The 18,908-nt window shown below is 41.9% G+C and overlaps 2 protein-coding genes across 19 annotated transcripts in view; one reads left to right on the forward strand and one right to left on the reverse strand.

Moving 5' to 3' along the window:
- KMT2C (lysine methyltransferase 2C) overlaps positions 1-15,490 on the forward strand; it is a 195,964-nt gene extending 180,474 nt beyond the window's left edge. For 11 of the 14 annotated variants that reach the window (XM_072033845.1, XM_072033843.1, XM_072033851.1 and 8 more), the window contains 15 exons: positions 942-1,083; positions 1,850-1,997; positions 2,768-2,946; positions 3,058-3,212; positions 3,397-3,649; positions 4,184-4,323; positions 5,885-5,989; positions 7,863-8,982; positions 9,975-10,111; positions 10,282-10,424; positions 10,691-10,859; positions 11,836-11,952; positions 12,644-12,717; positions 13,127-13,235; positions 13,489-15,490. In XM_072033845.1, coding sequence (XP_071889946.1) covers positions 942-1,083; positions 1,850-1,997; positions 2,768-2,946; positions 3,058-3,212; positions 3,397-3,649; positions 4,184-4,323; positions 5,885-5,989; positions 7,863-8,982; positions 9,975-10,111; positions 10,282-10,424; positions 10,691-10,859; positions 11,836-11,952; positions 12,644-12,717; positions 13,127-13,235; positions 13,489-13,581 — 3,084 coding nt within the window. In that variant the 3' untranslated portion in view covers positions 13,582-15,490. The remainder of the gene's footprint in view (positions 1-941; positions 1,084-1,849; positions 1,998-2,767; positions 2,947-3,057; positions 3,213-3,396; positions 3,650-4,183; positions 4,324-5,884; positions 5,990-7,862; positions 8,983-9,974; positions 10,112-10,281; positions 10,425-10,690; positions 10,860-11,835; positions 11,953-12,643; positions 12,718-13,126; positions 13,236-13,488) is intronic. The other 3 variants (XM_072033849.1, XM_072033848.1, XM_072033844.1) reach the window with 3 other exon arrangements.
- Positions 15,491-17,711: 2,221 nt separating this feature from the next.
- GALNT11 (polypeptide N-acetylgalactosaminyltransferase 11) overlaps positions 17,712-18,908 on the reverse strand; it is a 42,772-nt gene continuing 41,575 nt past the window's right edge. For all 5 annotated transcript variants that reach the window (XM_027450416.3, XM_027450421.3, XM_038174687.2 and 2 more), the window contains exons 11-12: positions 18,706-18,843; positions 17,712-18,489 (exon numbers count right to left, since the gene is read on the reverse strand). In XM_027450416.3, coding sequence (XP_027306217.2) covers positions 18,358-18,489; positions 18,706-18,843 — 270 coding nt within the window. In that variant the 3' untranslated portion in view covers positions 17,712-18,357. The remainder of the gene's footprint in view (positions 18,490-18,705; positions 18,844-18,908) is intronic.

Below are 18,908 nucleotides of genomic sequence, written 5' to 3' on the forward strand. Positions count from 1 at the left end.
ATTTCTTAATGTGAATTAAATTGGAAATAGACTTCTTCTCATTTGTCCACTAAGCCCTAACTAAGAACTCTGAACAAAATAGACCATTTGTTGGTAAGCTAATAACCCACAGACTTTTAAAACTCAGTCTCTGAGATCAGAATTGCAATATTGGGATACAGCAAGACAGTGAACAGAGAGAATCAAATCTGATGCTTGGCTACCCTAATATAAAACTTCAGTAAATGATTAAAAAAGTGATGTTTACTTCAGTCTTAAAAGACATGTACTGAGCTGAGAATGAGACCTTGCAGATATGGTTGCTGTGGTCAAAAATGATAATATGTATTTGCTTTGTATGCATGACTGCCGCAAGGATAGATGTTGAAGTTCTCATTTAATTTTTGTTTAAAATATGGGCAGTTAAGTAAGCTACTGAGAAGTAGTTCGGAGTGTGAACTCGAACTTGCAGAGTATGCTTCTCCATGGTAACTGCTTCAGTGAAAGCTCATCCTGTGCTAAATGCGAGGTAACTTCCCTTTTTGTGAGAAAAGGTAACTCACTGGTTGTGATGGAGGGTCACTGTGGTATAGTTCTCTCAATCTTAAGATCAGACCTTTGCTTAAACTAGAGGAACTTGTTGGGGCTCCCAAGCAGTTCATAAAAATGCTCTCTGTGCTTTTGTGTAGATACTTCAGCTCTACTTTCTTTCTGTAATGTATATTTCTCATGCAAACTATATTTCTGTGATAGTACCATTGATAGAAGAAGAAGAAAACATATTTTTAATAATGGATACTTCCATGTATTTGGTCATATATTTGAGAATTAACTATCGGTGTTTATGAGTGCTACCTCTGGGTATGAAAATAACTGAGTGGGTTACGTTATCTCCTACTAGAACAAGGCAAGTTTTCACCCTGTGCTTCACAGCTAATTTACAGTTTTTTACTCTACTACAGCAGAACAATCTGAGTAATCCTCCAACACCCCCAGCCTCTCTTCCGCCCACACCACCTCCTGTGGCATGCCAGAAGTTGGTAAACGGCTTTGCAACCACTGAAGAACTGGCTGGCAAGGCTGGTATGTTAGGAGGTCATGATGGTAAGATTAATACGTATTGTTTCCATAATAAATGAGTCAAGTTTGTAGCAAATCACAAAACAGATAACTGGGGTGCTTTTTGGTCTTCTTCTATAAAAACAACACAGCTAGCCCCTTTTAAGACTGTAATTGCTATTATCTAGTTTTATTTTACACCAGTATAATGTCAAATGATAAGGTTTTTTCTTTCCCTTCTGAAAACAAGTTGAGATCTAGAAGTACTCTAAAGAAATTAAAAAGAAAACTTCAAAATCAAATTTTTATGGCCACTACAAATTACTAACTAATTAGCTGAGTGAGCAGTCTCCTTGAAAAGTGTCCTCAGCAGATTTTATATGTAGTCTCTGTGTGTTTCTAATGCTTGTAATTTGGTCAATTAAAATTGCTTTCTGTTAAGTAAAACTTAATATTGCCTTTTCCCTAGGACTGTTCAGTAATAAAATTCTTTCCAGCTTCTTTTCTTCTGTTGTTAAAAAGTTGTTGAGTTTAAGTAAAATAAAAATACTCTTACATTGGCAGAAGGCACATTCAAAAGTGCCAAGCCTTTTAGCTCAAAACTTGCTTTTTTATTTAATTATATTTTTTTTAAAGCATGGAGATTAATCATGAACAGTCAAAAATTTTTTCAACTACAAATGGATGAGAGCTGCATTACCATCTGCTCTTAATGCCTTGGTTGTATCTGGGAGCTGCCAGTACTTCAGAATGCAAATCAGTAGGAAGGGCTGTACAGATATCTCATTGTGCTCTGTTTCTCTGATTTTAGTTACCAAAGCTCTGGGACCAAAGCAGTTCCAGTTACCTTTCAGACCACAAGACGATTTACTAGTAAGAGCAATGGCTCAGGGCCCTAAAACTGTGGATGTTCCCGCTTCGCTTCCAACACCACCTCACAACAATCAGGAGGAGTTAAGGTGGGTTTTCCCTGACACATGTAAATAATGTGTTTGGAACAGATTCTGCAAACTCTCAGTAGGAGATGAGACTGTGGAGGTGTGAAGAAACAAAATCCATTGTGCGTGGCAGACAGTGCACAGTAGGATTGTTTGTACCAGTTATCTCCTAGCATTCCACGTGTGAGCCATCAGTGCAGTAAAAAAGGTGACTTTTACCTTTGCTGCACTCAGTGTTCTGTTAAGTTACTAAGAATTCATTATCTTGCTCTATTAAAATTGAAAGAAAACTTTACAAACTGGTATTTTTCATGGAGCAACATGGTGATGACAGCAGTATGGTGCAAGTGTCAGACAGCCTGAAAATTCCCCTGCTCTATTCAGTTTCAGGTACTGTGTGAGACGTGCTTACTAGAACATGAGTCTCCCTACAAAGATTTGCCTTTTCTTATCCTTTCACCTGCCTGACCAAATACTGGTGTAAGAGAGATGATGGACTGGTGAATTAAGGATTAAATACTGATTTTTACTTAGGTGGACGGAGCCATGGGGGGCAGATGATTCTGTAAAGGAGCCAGGGCATTGCTGGTGCCTCTGATTTTGTCTTTTCCAAGAACCCACCTTGTGCGATGGAGTATTAGCCAGAATTAATGGCCTACCACATCATTGCGTTTCATAACTAACAGAAAGAAGCAAGTTCATGATAATTCCCTGTCACAATTTATAACACAGGCTCACCAAAGGTTTTTTGACTGTTTCCAAAACAGCTTTTTTTTTTGGTTTTGTTCCAGGGTTCAAGATCACTGTGAGGACAGGGACACTCCTGACAGCTTCGTTCCTTCTTCCTCTCCTGAAAGTGTGGTGGGAATGGAAATAAGTAGGTATCCCGACTTGTCAGTCGTCAAGGAGGAGAACCCAGAGCCTGTACCATCTCCCATCATTCCCATCCTACCTAGCAGTACTGGAAAAGGTGAGACTGCAAGAGAATGAATTAGAACTAGTCTTTCTTCTATTCTCTTTTTTTTTTTTTTTTCATTCATATGCATGTAGGATTAACCTAGGGTATTTTGTTTTATTTCAGGTTCAGAAGCCAAAAGGAATTACATAAAGTCAGAACCTGGTTCTGGAGCATTACCTGGTTCTGGCTTCTTTGCCTCTCAGCTTGGTCCATCCCAGAATGGTCCTAAATCTGGCCTTATATCTGTAGCAATTACATTACATCCCACAGCTGCTGAGGTAAAAGAAAGAAGTCTGTTAACTTCTGTTGTATTTCATATACATATTCTTCAAATAGTGGATGTGAAGGGGGCTATAGCATACTAAAATTAAACAGCTGTTGTAATCTTGTAATGGTTTACATTATTTCTGCCTCACTGCTTGTCTGGTGAAAACAAAGCTGTGTTCTCATTATTGTTTTTAGAATATTAGTAATGTTGTGGCGGCCTTCTCCAACCTGCTGCACGTCCGAATTCCCAACAGTTACGAGGTTAGTAATGCTCCAGACGTCCCATCCTCCATGGCAGCGGCCAACAGTCACAGGGTGAACCCATCTCTGGAGTACAGGCAGCACTTACTGCTTCAGGGTCCTCAAGCAGGGTCCTTGGGACCTGCCAGGATCTCAGGGTCTTACGGACTGAAGCAACCCAACGTGCCATTCCCTGCAAGCAACAATGGTAAGTGGGCATCAGTTCTTCTCAATCTGCTCTATCATTAGTTGATTCTCATTCTAAATAATAATACTTTTCTTGTGTGATAAGGCCATGCAGACCTGCTTCTGATGCTAAGATGCTAACAGTAACGTAACAGGTCTGATCCAGCTCTGACTTCCATTGTGTTTCTCACTTCACTGTCATTGAGATATTTCTTCCAGTAGTACCCAACATTAGTAATTTTATGGCTGGCCTGCTTTTAAATACGTTGTTCTAGAAGGTTGCCACTCTGCTTGAAAATTTTATGCAAGTCTTTAAGTATGTATTGCTCTATTGTTTTAGTTATTCATTTCACATACAATAATTCATTTTTGCCTTGTTCACACAGGTGCTTTCGGTCTGGTTTAAACAATTTCCCCATCAGGACCTAATTTAAAACTTGCTTTTCATCTCCTATCTGGGAGGATGCTACTCCTCTAAGCCACCAAAGAATGCTGTGTCTTGTCCTAAGTTTGATTTAGTTGGCTATGGCTTCTAACAGATTTCTCTGTTTTCTAGGTATAGCTGGCTATAAGGATCACAGTCAAAACATTGCAGAAAGCTCAGCACTGAGACCTCGATGGTGCTCTCATTGCAAAGTGGTGGTTCTTGGTAGTGGCGTGCGGAAGTCCTTCAAAGACCTGCCTTTCCATAAACAGGTACTGCAGTGGAAGTAAAGTTTCTTGCATGTAATGGTCAGTAAGTAAATGCAGGGAACTAAGACTGCTGCTTAATGTTCCAACTCATACTGCTTCATAGTTTCTTTGTATTCTCCCTTTTCTGACAGTCCTAATTCAGGATGGGACATTCAAGCACATTTGTAGTGCAAATAACAAATGTCAAAGTTGTTACATAAAATATTTCAGTAAATTTCATGAAACAGGTCCCATAAATAGAGGCCTCCTAAATTGTGCTGCTACTGTCCTTCCACAACCACTTCAGGGACCTTAAGAATTCAAAAAGAGCCTGTTTGTAAGGCTGCTTCACACTGTCATTTCATGGAATCACAGAGTGGTTTGGGTTGGAAGGGACCTTAAAGATCACCTAATTCATCATCTAATCGTGGGCAGGGACCCCTCCCACCAGCCCAGGCTGCTTGTAGCCCCTGTAGGTACTGGAAAGTTGCTGTAAGGTCACCATGGAGCCTTCTCTTCTGCAGGCTGAGAGAGTTGGGGTTGTTCAGCCTGGCTCCACAGCAGAGGTGCTCCAGCCTCTGAGCATCCTTGTGGCCTCCTCTGGACTCACCCCAACAGCTCCCTGTCCTTCTTCTGCTGGGGACCCCAGAGCTGAACACAGGCTCCAGGTGGGGTCTCATGAGAGCAGAGCAGAGGAGGACAATCCCCTCCCTCCCCTGCTGCCCACGCTGCTGTTGGTGCAGCTCAGGACGTGGTTGGCTTTCTGAGCAGTGCATGAATACTGCTTGCTCATGTTGAGCTTCTCATCCACCACCACCCCCAGGTCCTTCTCCTCAGGGCTGCTCTCAATCCATTCTCCGCCCAACCTGTATTTGTACTTAAGGTACTATAACAGTGAGAGTACTTTCAGTCTTCCTGAGCAATAAGCAGTTCTCAATCTCAGTGTCCTGTATTTTATATTGTTTCTCGTGCAAACAGAATCCCAAGCTGCTCGTTACGGTCATAGGCAAATACGGAGTGTTTGCACAGGGAAGTGTCATTCAGTAAAAATGTACCATTGCTGTTTGTTTGAATAAGATTGAGATGATTATGCAACAAAGGTATAAAGTCAGAATTTATATATAAAATTAATGGGTTCATGTAGTCAGAAAAACACTGAATTCCCAGGAATGTTTTGCAGATGGATCAGTAGATAAAACAGTATGAACTGCCTTTGACTACCCTAAAATGAGATGTTCTTTTGTCATCTAAAGATAAAAGAAAATGGATTTTTACTTTGCACGTGTGCCTGTGGAGCAGATGGGTGCATGGTATTAGAAAGCTTTATTTTGATCGTTAAACTTCTGTTAAAGGCAGAAAAGTAAATTTCTGTGAAGAAATGCTGAAGAACAGGGTTGTAGGTGGTGTTATCTGTCAAATAATCAAGTATTTTTATATCACAGTAGCACTCGTTACTTCCCAAATGTTCTACAAATAAAGAGGTAGACAGTTTCTAGCCAGATTGGAAGACTTGTTCCATTACACCTCGTATGTGAAGAATGGTATTAAAATGCACTTCTGATAATCTTCCATGTTTGATCCCCAGGATTCCCAAGAAGGGCCTGATAAAATGAAGGACGTTGTATTCTGTAGCAACAACTGCTTTGTTCTCTATTCAGCAGCTGTGCAGGCAAAAAACTCCGAGAACAAAGTAAGTATCAAATGCTGGTGAATCCTAGCAAGCAGGGATTACTGCAGCTATGTTTTGAAAACCTGAAATGGGGCGGAGGGATCAGACACAAAAATTCTGAACCATCAGGGTGAAATCACATTCATATTTGCAGAGCCCTCTGTCTAACAGAGGTACAGGTCAGAACACTAACCATCTTGTGCTGTCCTCACAGGCTTTGAAGATGCAATCTCAGAAAAGTAGTCTATGGGTTAAAGTTGTCTGGGCATTGTTAGAAACCACAGATACCTCTTTAAGAGTTACTTTCTGCGTTTTGATTTGGCTTATATACAGCCAAAGTCTTACATCTATGCAAACATTGAATGGCAAGTTTACCAAAACATTTGTATTTTCTTTATGGATCAGAAAGCAATAATCTTACTCAGTTACTTTACTTGGGTGAAGTTGCCATTCTAAAGTATTAATTACCAAAACAATAATAAAGAGGCTGCTGACCGACAGTGACAAGGAAAATTAGCTTGTAATTATTGGAAAAATAGTTTCTTAAAAGCTTGTTCAACTGAAATTGAACTTAGCCCATGGATTTTTCCCAGGTGGGGGATAGGATGAACGTCCAGAATAGGACGCTTTAGTTCTTTACCTACCCATGCTATTAGGGATATACAGCAGCTTGGAGAAACTCAGCACGTCTACACAGCACCTTGTTTCTTGCTATGCCTGGGTGCTTCCGGCTTCGAATAAATATAATGGGTTAAATCTGTAAAGTTCAGGGTGGTGCCACTGTAAGGCTAGTAGGCCTTCGAGTACATTCTCAAATTACACTTAATAATAACTTACTGAAATCTTACAAGAACACTTACGTTTATCCATTTAATCATTTAAATGACATAGTCTTCACTCAGGACTAAATAATCGTGCTGTTTATTTTCTCATAGATAAAGACGTTCAAGTACTTTTAACTAGCTTGGTTTCTACTTTTGGGTAGTTCAAACCCACATTTTTTCCTAAACCAGTGGACAGAATGGGCAACGTGCTTCGAGCATTAACTAATTACTGACTTCTCACATAGTCACATGCTTACTGTAGAATATGCAGCCTTCCTTCAGATGCATCTTACTTATTTCTTCAAAAGAAACACCAAAATACTAGATGAGAAGATAAAAATGTTTACATCCACATGCTTCTACAAGTGTATTGCTACATACATAATTAAGTTAATTACATGTCACGTTCAGCCTCTTAATCCTTTCATTTATTCTTTCAAGATTAATCACAGAAACCACATTAGGCACTTTTAATCTAAACTTCCCTTGTTCTTCTTGTTCTCCTTTCTTTTTTAAATAAATCTCTGCAGGTTTAATTCTTGTTTACTGTAACCGAACAGCTAAGACCCCAAGGTAAATGACTAATGCAGAGCTGTACAGGAATTTCCTTGTCACTTTTTTCCAGGAAAAATGTGTGGCATTAATTCCCAGTCTTCCCCTTCTAGCAAATAACAAGTTTCTCGTTCTTTGAATTAATTCTGTGACCCATATTTTTGGTTATTTTGTGTCATAACAGAACTTTCTAAAAATATCTAAAATGTAAATCCCTCAATTACCTCTAGAGCATTTGATTAGCTTTTCATTCAAAAGCTGTACTCAGGATTATTTGCTTTTCCTGTGAAATTTTAAAGGGAGCCACGTTCTGGGTTGACTGGGAGAACTTCAGTGCTCTGTATCCCAGCACAGGTTGTGATAAACCAGGTGAAGATAATTTCCACCTTTCTTTGTCACTGCATCACGATTTTAGGCCTTCAGAGTAGCCTCTCCAGTTCAGTTCTGACCTGAAAGTTTCAAAGAGACATGTAATGCTTTGGGATTTTTTTCTTAAGAGTTTTCTCTTGGTTTATCAGGAGTCGGTTCCATCTTTGCCGCAGTCACCGATGAAGGAGAGGCCACCCAAAGCATTCCATCAGTACAGCAACAACATCTCCACCTTGGATGTCCATTGTCTGCCTCAGTTGCAGGAAAAAGCGTCTCCACCATCCTCGCCCCCGATCATGTTCCCCCCTGCATTCGAAGCAGCCAAGGTAGAGGCGAAACCGGACGAGCTTAAGGTAACAGTGAAACTAAAACCTAGGTTAAAAGCAATACACAGCAGTCTTGATGACTGTCGGCCTCCTAGTAAGAAATGGAAAGGAATGAAGTGGAAGAAGTGGAGCATTCAGATTGTGATTCCTAAAGGATCATTCAAACCTCCTTGTGAAGAAGAAATAGATGAATTTCTCAAAAAATTGGGCACAACCCTTAAACCGGATCCCATGCTTAAAGACTACAGAAAATGTTGCTTCTGTCATGAGGAAGGTGATGGATTAACTGATGGACCAGCAAGGCTTCTGAACCTGGATTTAGACCTTTGGGTCCATTTGAACTGTGCTCTTTGGTCTACAGAAGTCTACGAGACACAAGCTGGTGCCTTAATAAACGTGGAACTAGCACTGCGGAGAGGCTTGCAGATGAAGTGCATGTTCTGTCACAAAATGGGTGCCACCAGCGGTTGTCACAGGTTAAGGTGCACCAATATTTATCACTTTACCTGTGCCATTAAAGCACAATGCATGTTTTTTAAAGACAAGACCATGCTTTGCCCCATGCACAAACCAAAGGGAACTCACGAGCAAGAACTCAGTTACTTTGCAGTCTTCAGGAGGGTCTACGTGCAGCGCGACGAGGTGCGGCAGATCGCTAGCATCGTGCAGCGAGGAGAACGCGACCACACCTTCCGTGTGGGGAGCCTGATCTTCCACGCCGTCGGTCAGCTGCTGCCGCAGCAGATGCAGGCGTTTCACTCCTCGAAAGCGCTCTTCCCCGTGGGCTACGAGGCCAGCAGGCTGTACTGGAGCATGAGATACGCAAACAGGCGCTGTCGCTATCTCTGTTCGATCGAGGAGAAGGACGGGCTTCCACTGTTTGTCATCAAGGTTGTGGAGCAAGGCCACGAAGATCTGGTCCTCACGGACACAACGCCAAAAGGTAAATTTTGTCGACTGAGGTAGTGGCTTTCGTGGGTCTGCTGTTTGTTACTAATGGTACTTACCACCTGTGATAAATGTTTCAAACCAATTTTGCAGACACTGCTCTAATTCAGACTTTGCAATGTTAGAGGGAGCTGCCAGGGTCTGTTTTTAATTGAATGCTGGAAAGCCTGAGGACACCTTTGAAGAAGCCACATAGGCTGCAAATAAAAGGCGATTTGTTCCATGTTCAGCTGAGGTTAAAATTCAATAGTAAGAATGTTAGTACAAGTTTTCTTCCCTGAAAAGTGACTTTGTTTAAATATAATATTGCTACAAAGTTGTCTTCAAATCAGTCCTGATGAGGTTTATGTGCAGTAAAAGGAGAGTGAGGTTCCCAAGTTGTTCTCGGGGCTGCGAGCACTGACTCTGCTGGGTGAGGAACAGCACGTTCAAGGATAAATACATGGCAGGTCTTGGGAACCTGCAACGCTTTGGGTTGTGACCACTTTGTGCTGTGGATGCTCAAACCTGGCTCGGCTCTGCTCTGCCCAGGTAAACCTCAGCTGAATTTTCCATGCACAACTGAGTGCTAACTGTAATCTGTTTATGGAAAAAGCACACAGAGGTAACTTTTTAGCGAACTTGTGCAGGTTTTCTAGGAGAATCTCTGGTGTAACGTCAGAAAGCCCCCTGATTCCCTGGAGAGAAATGTTATTATTGTCAGAGAACGGAAGGTTTCTGTGGTACGAATACTAAACGCTCTGTCCCTGAGAAGCAAGGCAGGGTACAGCAGGAATATTAAGCTGCTTTGGAGCTCGTTCAAGACAAAATAATATCTCATCAGATCATTCTCCACTTTGCTTATGAAACACTGGCCTTGGCAGCAACAAAACACCTTTCCAGTATGAGTTTCTGGTTCCTCCTATCTTCAGGCGTGAGTTTTAAAACCAGTACAATGGCCTTTTAATTTTTTTGATCCATGTAATTCTTTCCCGTATGGTTGTGTAGGTGTGTGGGATAAAATCTTGGAGCCTGTTGCTTCTGTTAGAAAAGAGTCTGAAATGCTCCAGCTGTTTCCTGGCTACTTGAAGGGTGAAGACCTCTTTGGTTTGACAGTCTCTGCGGTGGCAAGGATTGCCGAATCGGTGAGTCTTCACCATCACAGCTCTTGCTGGATCACCCAGAATTGTTGGCTATCTCATACACACATGAGAAAGGGAGCAGGAGGAAGTGTGGATAATGAAACATCTCATTACGTGCCGTGACCTGTTAATTACTTGGCTTTTCTTTTTTGTTTGTGTCTGTTCTTTTGCAGCTTCCAGGGGTTGAGGCCTGTGAGAATTACACTTTCCGCTATGGCCGAAACCCCTTAATGGAACTTCCTCTTGCCATCAACCCCACGGGCTGTGCCCGTGCCGAGCCTAAAATGAGTACCCATGTCAAGAGGTTTGTGTTAAGGTATTTTGTTTTAATTTCACATAGTACAGCCCAGGGTTTATAGGCTGCTTAGGGTTATTTGTGCTTTCGTCTGCTGCTTACAAACCCTGTCGTCTTTGGCTGTGTATGTGCATGCCCAGATCAATGGGATCGCTGTGTCGTCTATGCTAGCTGGCTTTAAGTGTGTGTGCGTCTAAAAGAATTTTTTTAATTGGCTTTGTGGCTGTTTTCGGAGAAATCTTCAGTTTGTTTTGTATTTTTTCCTGTTATATGCCCAACTCCTACAGGCCTCACACCTTGAATAGCACCAGCACATCGAAGTCATTTCAGAGCACAGTTACAGGAGAACTGAATGCGCCTTACAGTAAGCAGTTCGTCCATTCCAAGTCCTCTCAGTACCGAAAAATGAAAACCGAATGGAAGTCCAACGTGTATCTAGCTCGCTCTCGCATTCAGGTCAGTTCTCATAGGAGGAAATTCTTACACTAATTTGTGTTTAGATTTATTTTCATATATTGCATACATATTTTTCATTTATTTTAATATACATAATTCATATTTTAATCTAATTGGCTTTATTTATATAAATAATTATTTTATAATTATTTTTATAAAGTTTATATTTGTTTTATATTTTTAAAATGTAACAAAACAATTGCAATATTCCTTCAAGTCTGTACCAAAATTTGGCAGTTTGTATGTGGCAAATCACTTCATAAGACTCTCAAGCACTATTTCTTAATGATTACTGTAAATACATTAAAAATTAATTTTTTACTGTCATCTAGAAAAATGCGTTACTTTCTTTCAAGGTGGTTCTGTCCATATTTCTCAGAAAGTTACTAAAAATAAATACATGAATATGCAGTGGAAGTATGACATAGCCAGACCAAGCTGAGTAAAGTGGTATGAAACCAGCACAGAGAGTTCAACACTTGACTGCATTCCTAAACGGGTTTCTTATGATTTCTGTGTAATTATTTGTGGTTTTGCTCCACAGACCATTGTGCACAAACTTTGTATCTTTTTGTGTGTGAACATGGTTGTTGTTTGTTTTAGGTTGGACTTAACTGTGCTATTGTGTTCCTCTTATGTTTCTCCGTTCTTGTGAGGCGCCTACTTTATTTTGCACTGAATTTGTAATCTGCACACAGTCAGTCATAAGGTATAAGAGGTATAAGAGAAGCCTGCTTTCTCACCTAGACAGAAGCCAAGTATGTTTTATTGCATCTTAAAATTTTTCTGTAAACCTGAGTTTTTCATCCGGATTGTTACAACACGAGTTGCTTTTCTGTGCTACTTCATCCTTTCTGGGTAGTTTAAATTTCTTTTCACATGATTTTCTGCAGGAGTGGTTTTGGGGCATGCTGAGGAATGCAGTTGTAAATGTAAATCTATTATGAAATTCTAAATCACCACCTGTTTTTTGTAGGGCTTGGGCTTGTATGCTGCTAGAGACATTGAAAAGCACACTATGGTCATTGAATATATCGGAACTATTATCCGCAATGAGGTGGCAAACAGGAAAGAGAAGCTTTACGAATCTCAGGTACGGGCTGGTGTTTGTTCACCATTTCTTTCCCCTTTCCCATTCTATCGTTGTATCCCAAGACAAATGCTCACTGTTTGTCGGATGAATTTGTGGATCATGAAGAGACGTGAGCCATGGCTGCAGCAGGCAATAGGAGTCAGGTCCCCTCAGTTCTGTGTGCTGCTGTGCTCTAAATGCAGTAGGCTAAAAGTACAGCCACAGGAGGCTAGTTTCTTATTAAAGGACCTCAGAGTACTTAAATGTTTAATAAACCTCGCAGCACCCCAGCCAGGCAGGTAATGCATATTCTCATTCCTGGAGGAAAAAGAAAGAGCTTTTAGAGAGATGTCAGGACCTCAATTTTTAATGAGAACTTTACATTTAAAGCAATTCCCTTTGCGTAACATCGCAGTATTGTAACAGTTAATACACATTTGCGAAGCACTTGAAGAAACCCGAGCTATTAGTACACTGTTGGAGGGAAATACTAATTTGACAGCTGTGTGTTACTGACCCATCCAATCCCTCAAAAAGCAGTGAGGTTAATGGCAGCTTGCCACTGGCAGACGAAGTGTGTGCATCACTGTCCCCAGCGAGCCAGTGGGTGTCTGACGATGTTCGTGGAACACTTCGAGATAACCCACATTGCTGCTTGGTTTTAATCATCGACAATTAATTAAAATCTCCTTTTTTCCCCAATTCTTTCCAGAATCGCGGGGTGTACATGTTCCGCATTGACAATGACCACGTCATCGACGCTACCTTGACGGGAGGTCCTGCAAGGTGGGTGGCTCTGGAGAGATCCCTGGCCTCGTTCTGGAGAGCTGTCCCTGTCCCCTTCCCTGGGGGCTGCTTGTTCAGGGACTCAAGTCTGTGCTTTTCCCAATGGCCTCTACTCTGCAGGCTGGCACGTTCAGTCTTTATACCGTCCCACTGAAATAATGTCATCTTTTTCATTAGCTTTACTCATCTTTGATTGTATTTCATGGCAGCTATGAAGAAAGTGGATTTTTTTTTAACATTTCATATTTTTTTTGGCATTTTCTAGGTAAAGAAACAAGTACAGAGTAATATAATTTTATCTGGAAAGTCAATGCACACCTGAAGCTAAGGTCATTCTAAGGTTTGGTTTAGATTTGTCTCATGATGCATTTTCTTAAAAGGTTACCTTTTTCAAACTCTCTTTTCATAGGTATATCAACCATTCGTGTGCACCTAACTGCGTGGCTGAGGTGGTGACTTTTGAGAGAGGACACAAAATCATCATTAGCTCCAGCAGGAGAATCCAGAAAGGGGAGGAGGTAGGGCTGCCTCCTTTATTTCTACATCACTGTTGCCATTTATGTTCATTTCTAGATATTTACCCAATTCCTACAGCCACCAGCACCAATTGTTTGTGCTGTGATGGGGAGGACTGACATTTCCCCTCCCCTTTTCCATGTTAAATCTTGCCAGCTCCTACAGGTGCAGTGTTTGATGAATTTAAGCTGTAGGTACAAGGGAAGATGTAGTAAAATCAATTTTTGGTAACCAGTCTCCTGCATCTTTTTCCAGCTTTGCTATGACTATAAGTTTGATTTTGAAGATGACCAGCACAAGATTCCATGTCACTGTGGAGCTGTAAACTGCCGAAAATGGATGAACTAGAATGCATTCCTTGCTGTCTTTTGAGGGTTGCTTGTCCCTAGGAAGAAGTGATTCACATTTTGATTTTGTCGACATAAAATTGTTGCCTTTTTGAAGGGAAGAAAAAAATCACTTCTGGAAGTACACATTTCTACTCAAGTATTTAAAAAAGAAAAAAAAAAAAAAGAAAAAAAAAAGGAAAAACAAGCACCAGAAGCAAGCCGGCAAAATCTGAAGCTAACTTTCCAGACATGTGGAGGTTAAACTGATTTAACAGAATGGTCCAGCACTTTTGTTTTTGAGCTCACTAAGGAGAAACTGTTGAACTTGGGCAAAGAACTGATGGCTGACCTGCGGAAGTGCAGGTGGGCATATATGAATGTAAGACTGAAATCACCAGCGAAAGGGAGAAGTCCAAAGTGCTGGCCACAGCCTTATTTGATAAAGGGGCAGGCCCTCTAATTAAAGAAAAATTTTAAATAAAAGTAGACACCACTGAACAAGGAATGTACTGAAACGACTTCCTTAGGGATAGAGCTAAGGGAAAAATAACTTGCACTAAAATACATTTAAATACTTGATTCCATGAGTCAGTTTATTGTAGTTTTTGATTTCTGTAAAATAAGAGAACCTTTTTGTATTTATTATTGAATAAGTGAATGAAGCTATTTTTAAAAAGAAAGTTAGAAGAAAGCCAAGCTGCTGCTGTTACCTGCAGAACTAACAAACTCTGTTACTTTGTACAAAAGTGTAAATATTTTGAGAAAAAAAAAATACAGTATAAAAATAGTTATTGACCAAATGCTACCAGACTCTGCAGCAGTTCGGGTGCTTATTATAAAATGTCAATAGGGATGTTACAATATGATCTCATGTATTAACAGACATGTGATTACAATTACGGAATAACCAAAATCTCAATTTAAAGAGAGAGGGTTTTTTATGTTTCAAGCAGTCTCAACTGTGGTCTATTAGAATTTTTTTAAGTAAACCTTAAGCCTGGTACAGGGCATGTATATTACCAATAAGACTTTTGTAGATGTTTGGGTAATTTAGATTAATTTTATTTGTATTATATTGTTGCATCCCTATTTCTTAAGTCAGGTTTTTTGTGCTTAAAATTTGTGATAACTGTGAATAACTGCTAAAACCACCCAAAATAGAGGCTGAACATCGTTTTTTCTTCAGCAAAAGTAGTCAAGATTAGGTGACTGTTCAGCCTACATTAAATCATGTAAACAGCATAGAATCATGTAGTTGGAGCTTAAGTCTGATATGATAGCCTTCTTAAAAGGAAAACATGGAAAAAAATTAGATGTAATGTGCTTGCAGCTGCAGGACGCTGGCAATAGGGTTTTGGAAAATGTAATTTAAAGATGTGTTTGTATGGATTGTTTTTGTTTACATTTCTTTAAAAAAAAATAAACACTGTTTTGTGTTTGCTTGTAGAAATTTAATCAGCATTTTGAACCAGGTTAGCTTTTTATTTTGTACTTAAAATTCTGGTACTGACACTTCACAGACTAAATATAAAAAAAAATGAAGTTTTTTTTTTGTGTGCACAATTAAAGTGGACTGTAAACTGTTGGTATATTCAGTAATACAGTTCTGAACTTGTAATGTATATGGCATGATGTATTTTTATCTTACAGAATAAATCAATTGTATATATTTTTCTCTTGATAAATAGCTGTATGAAATTGTTTCTTGAATATTTTTCTTCTCTTGTACAATATTCCAACATCCTACCAGTATTTGTCCTACAGTTTTTTCTGTTCTGTATAATAGTATCTAATGTTGGCAAAAAAACAAAAACAACACAAAAAAAAAAGAATTTTTTGAAGTATACAGAGTGTTATGGGTTTTGGAATTTGTGGAAACAGATTTAGAAGATCAGCATTTACAAATAAAAATATTTTACATCTATAAATTATTACCCTCCTGTTTTCATTCGGGGTGTCTGCCTTCTAGTCATCTCTGGATCTCGGTGTCTTCCAGCAGCGTGAAGCAGTGGAGAATGCAGGGGGTGAGTGGTGTTCCCCTGCTCTGCCACGCTCCCTGCACCTTCAGTTTTACTCCGCGATGCCACGTCCCTGGAGGCAGTGAAGCGATGCCATTCCCTTGTGTTTGACTTCTCCTCCTTTGTCCTTTGAGCTGGAGCTGGTTGCAAGCAGCCCGAGTGGTGTCCTCCTCCTGCCCAGCCAAATCCCTGTCAGCAGCTGTAAGTGGTCACTCAGACACAGGAAGAAAACCAAATGCCACCCAGTCAGGCAACACATGCAGAGACCATGTAACTGACTCAGGGTGGGTGTATGTAGAAACGCTCATCACCAAAATCTGACCAAGGGAGGAGGGTGACTGACCAGGCACTGGCTTTGGCCAGCAGCAACCTTTCACTGCAGAAACGCGGTGCTCCAAAACGCCACTGTGCCACCTCATTCCTGAAACCACCCCTGTGCCTCAGGCCTTAGAGCAGTGCAGTGGGCAAGGGGAGCCCTTCGTGGGCAGCCTAAGCCCCTTCCTGGCCCCCCCCCCCAGCTCTGGCCATGGCTCCAGGCCCAGCACAGCAAGCGTGGGGATCAGGCGTGTCGCCTGCAGGCAGCATCTGGCTTTGCACGTGGTAGAAGAGCAGCCACGAGCCACGTGGAAGGAGGGGTACCCGGCCTTCAAAGGGAAAGACTAAAAACATTTTTATGTAGTTAATATGCATGGGGATAAAAATAAGTCATATTTATAGCAAAAGGGAGGTAGATGATGTATATTAAGCTGCAAGCCAGCTGCAGTCCATCAGCGTATGGCCTTGTCTGTTATAGCAGGCCTGACGGCCACGTGCACGGAGCTGGTTCTGAAAGCAGCCCCCACATTGCCTCACAGAGCAGCAAAAGGTCAAAAATTCACTGTGGCACTAGACCGAGACCGTAGATAAATAGAACATCTGCTTTGCCTGACTGAGCCTTTGGTTCTTTTTGTTTTTGTTTGTTTTTTTGGCAGCACAGCAAAGGGACAGAGCTGGGCTAGTGCACAGCCAACCTGACAGCAAAAAAAAAAAAAAAAAAAAAAATCACAGGCTGCAGGAAAAGCTGCCCTGCAGCTGGGAGCAGCTGTAGCAACACAGACATCACCCAGGTCCCTGTGGAAACAGGCAGCTGTGCAACGAGAGGCCTCGCTCTGTCCTGCCAAACCCACCTGGAGCTGTTGTTGCTGAGGTGCTGCCCTCACCACCAGCGATCAGCGGGAGGCCACTTGCACCAGGAGCCGCCTCGAGACTCCAGGCTCTACTGCGAGGGCCCCAGCGAGCTGCTGAGATGCCTGAAATGCATCCCCTGTGGGTCTGGGGTTGTTTTCAGGGGCGTTTCTGGGTAGGAAGGATCTGGCTGGCGTCTGACTTACTTTACAGCGCTTTATCTGGAGGAAAATCCACCTGAGCCAACTGTTGAGGTTTATAACTCCAGGCTGGCTACCTGGCTCCTCCCTGCGCTGGGACTCGGCTTCTGCTCCTGCTGAACGAGGCAAACATCTGCCAGCAGCAAGGGGCTGCTCTTACCTGCTCGCTGTCTTTCTCTTGCCCTTCTTCTCCCCTCCTGGCTGCCCGCTGAAGGACCCAATACAACTTGTCCCAGGTGACTCCGTCCTCTCCGCAGGAAGGCTCAGTCTGTAATGACTCCAACAGCATCATTCCTTGCCTCCCGCTGCCCAAATGTCAGTAACGGGATGCCAGAGCATTGGTGTGCCTGGAAAACGTTTCTGCTGCCCGAGTTAGAGGGCGAGGCCGCTCCAATGCTGCTGTTATTTCAACAGTGCACCTCCCCAGCTCTGGCATGATGGAGAAGGCCACACGCTAAGAAAAAAATGTGGTGTGTAAAAAAAGTTTTTCTGCAGCAGCTTCCACACACGCTGAAGAAGTATTTGGGGCTGAAGCAGGACGTCAAGGAAAGGTAACAAGTGAAATAAAGGAACGTGGGGAAGGAAACAGAGAAGTGGAGAGGAAGAAAAACAGAAATTACCCATCAAACCCTTCAGAGGTGAGAAAGGAAGAAAATCTGGGAGGAAAAGGGAGTGAAACAGAGGGAAGTTGTGTGAATGCTGGTTTGCATCAGCCTCCTACCTGGTGCCTTCTGGTCCGATGGCTACAAAGAGTACAGCCATGCTGGTTAATAAAAAAATGATCCTTTATTTTAAATGCAGCTACTGTCATGGGTCATCAAAATAGACTTTGTAATAGTTACTTCTGTTTTTTTTTTAAATATGGGGTGACGAATGACAGCTAAGAATTTAAACTACATGAAACGTCCTAAAATTGTAAATTAAAAGAACTAAATTTAAATACTGCAAATGACAATTTTCAGAAGATAAAAGGGAATAAAAATATTTTCCAGATGAAGTAAAATAATTTGGCCAGTAAAACCATACTAAAAAAAAACACATGTAAATTAATGAGATACTGCGCATGAAATACTCAAAAATGACTCTGTCATTCAAAAGATCCACAAGGCTAAAATCTCACGATTTAAATTACACCGCTCTAATAATTTCTCTTACTTAAAAACAGTTCAGTTATCCAGGACAGTCCGAGGGACCGTAGTGGGTCTGTAGCAGGGCTGCTGCTGTTCCTGCTGTGCCCGACTCGGGGCCAGTGAGCGCCCGCAGCGCAGTGCCTCGCAGCGGGACATCTCTGTGGGGTCCTTGCGATGGCCGTGGTGGGGGTAGCAGCAAAGGGCTCCTCGCAGAGCCCTCCAGAGGGACCTTGAGGGGCTGAAGGGGCTCCTGGTCTTGGCTCGGCGCTCCGGGCTGGCTGGCTCAGCTCTCAAAATGCCACTGCTGAGGCAGGGACCCGTCGCAGATGGCCATGGTCACGTACCCTTTGTGGCTAAGCGGGTCCACCACCTTCATGCACTGCCCCACGGAGACCTGGTAGAGGCGGTTGTTCTTCTAGAAGAGAGGCACACAGATGGGATTCCTTTACTACAATTGCGTCCTACTCTGCTGTCAAACTGAAGCTGAAACTGATGCTTACGGGGGCTGACACTGCCTCAACTGTGGGCCAGGCCCAGTGCAGCACAACTGGCTCGGTAATTAATCTCAGGTATAGTCATAATTAAACCCGACCCAAATGTCCTGTTAGTGGTACTGCCACTTGCCGCTTACCCCAAACGTCCACTGCTGGGAGCCTCCAGAGCCGTGGCATTTCATGAGACGAGGCGGATCGGACGAGCGCGTTTCCGACACATCCAGGCAAAGGAGATTATTCAAAATCAGCTCGTGGTCTTCGTTGTAAACCCAGACCTGAGAGGAGAAGGAGAAAGACTTTTATCACAGCGTTTATCACAGAGTTTTCAGGTGTCAGAGAT

Source organism: Anas platyrhynchos, chromosome 2, assembly GCF_047663525.1.
Source record: "Anas platyrhynchos isolate ZD024472 breed Pekin duck chromosome 2, IASCAAS_PekinDuck_T2T, whole genome shotgun sequence".
Taxonomy (NCBI): domain Eukaryota; kingdom Metazoa; phylum Chordata; class Aves; order Anseriformes; family Anatidae; genus Anas; species Anas platyrhynchos.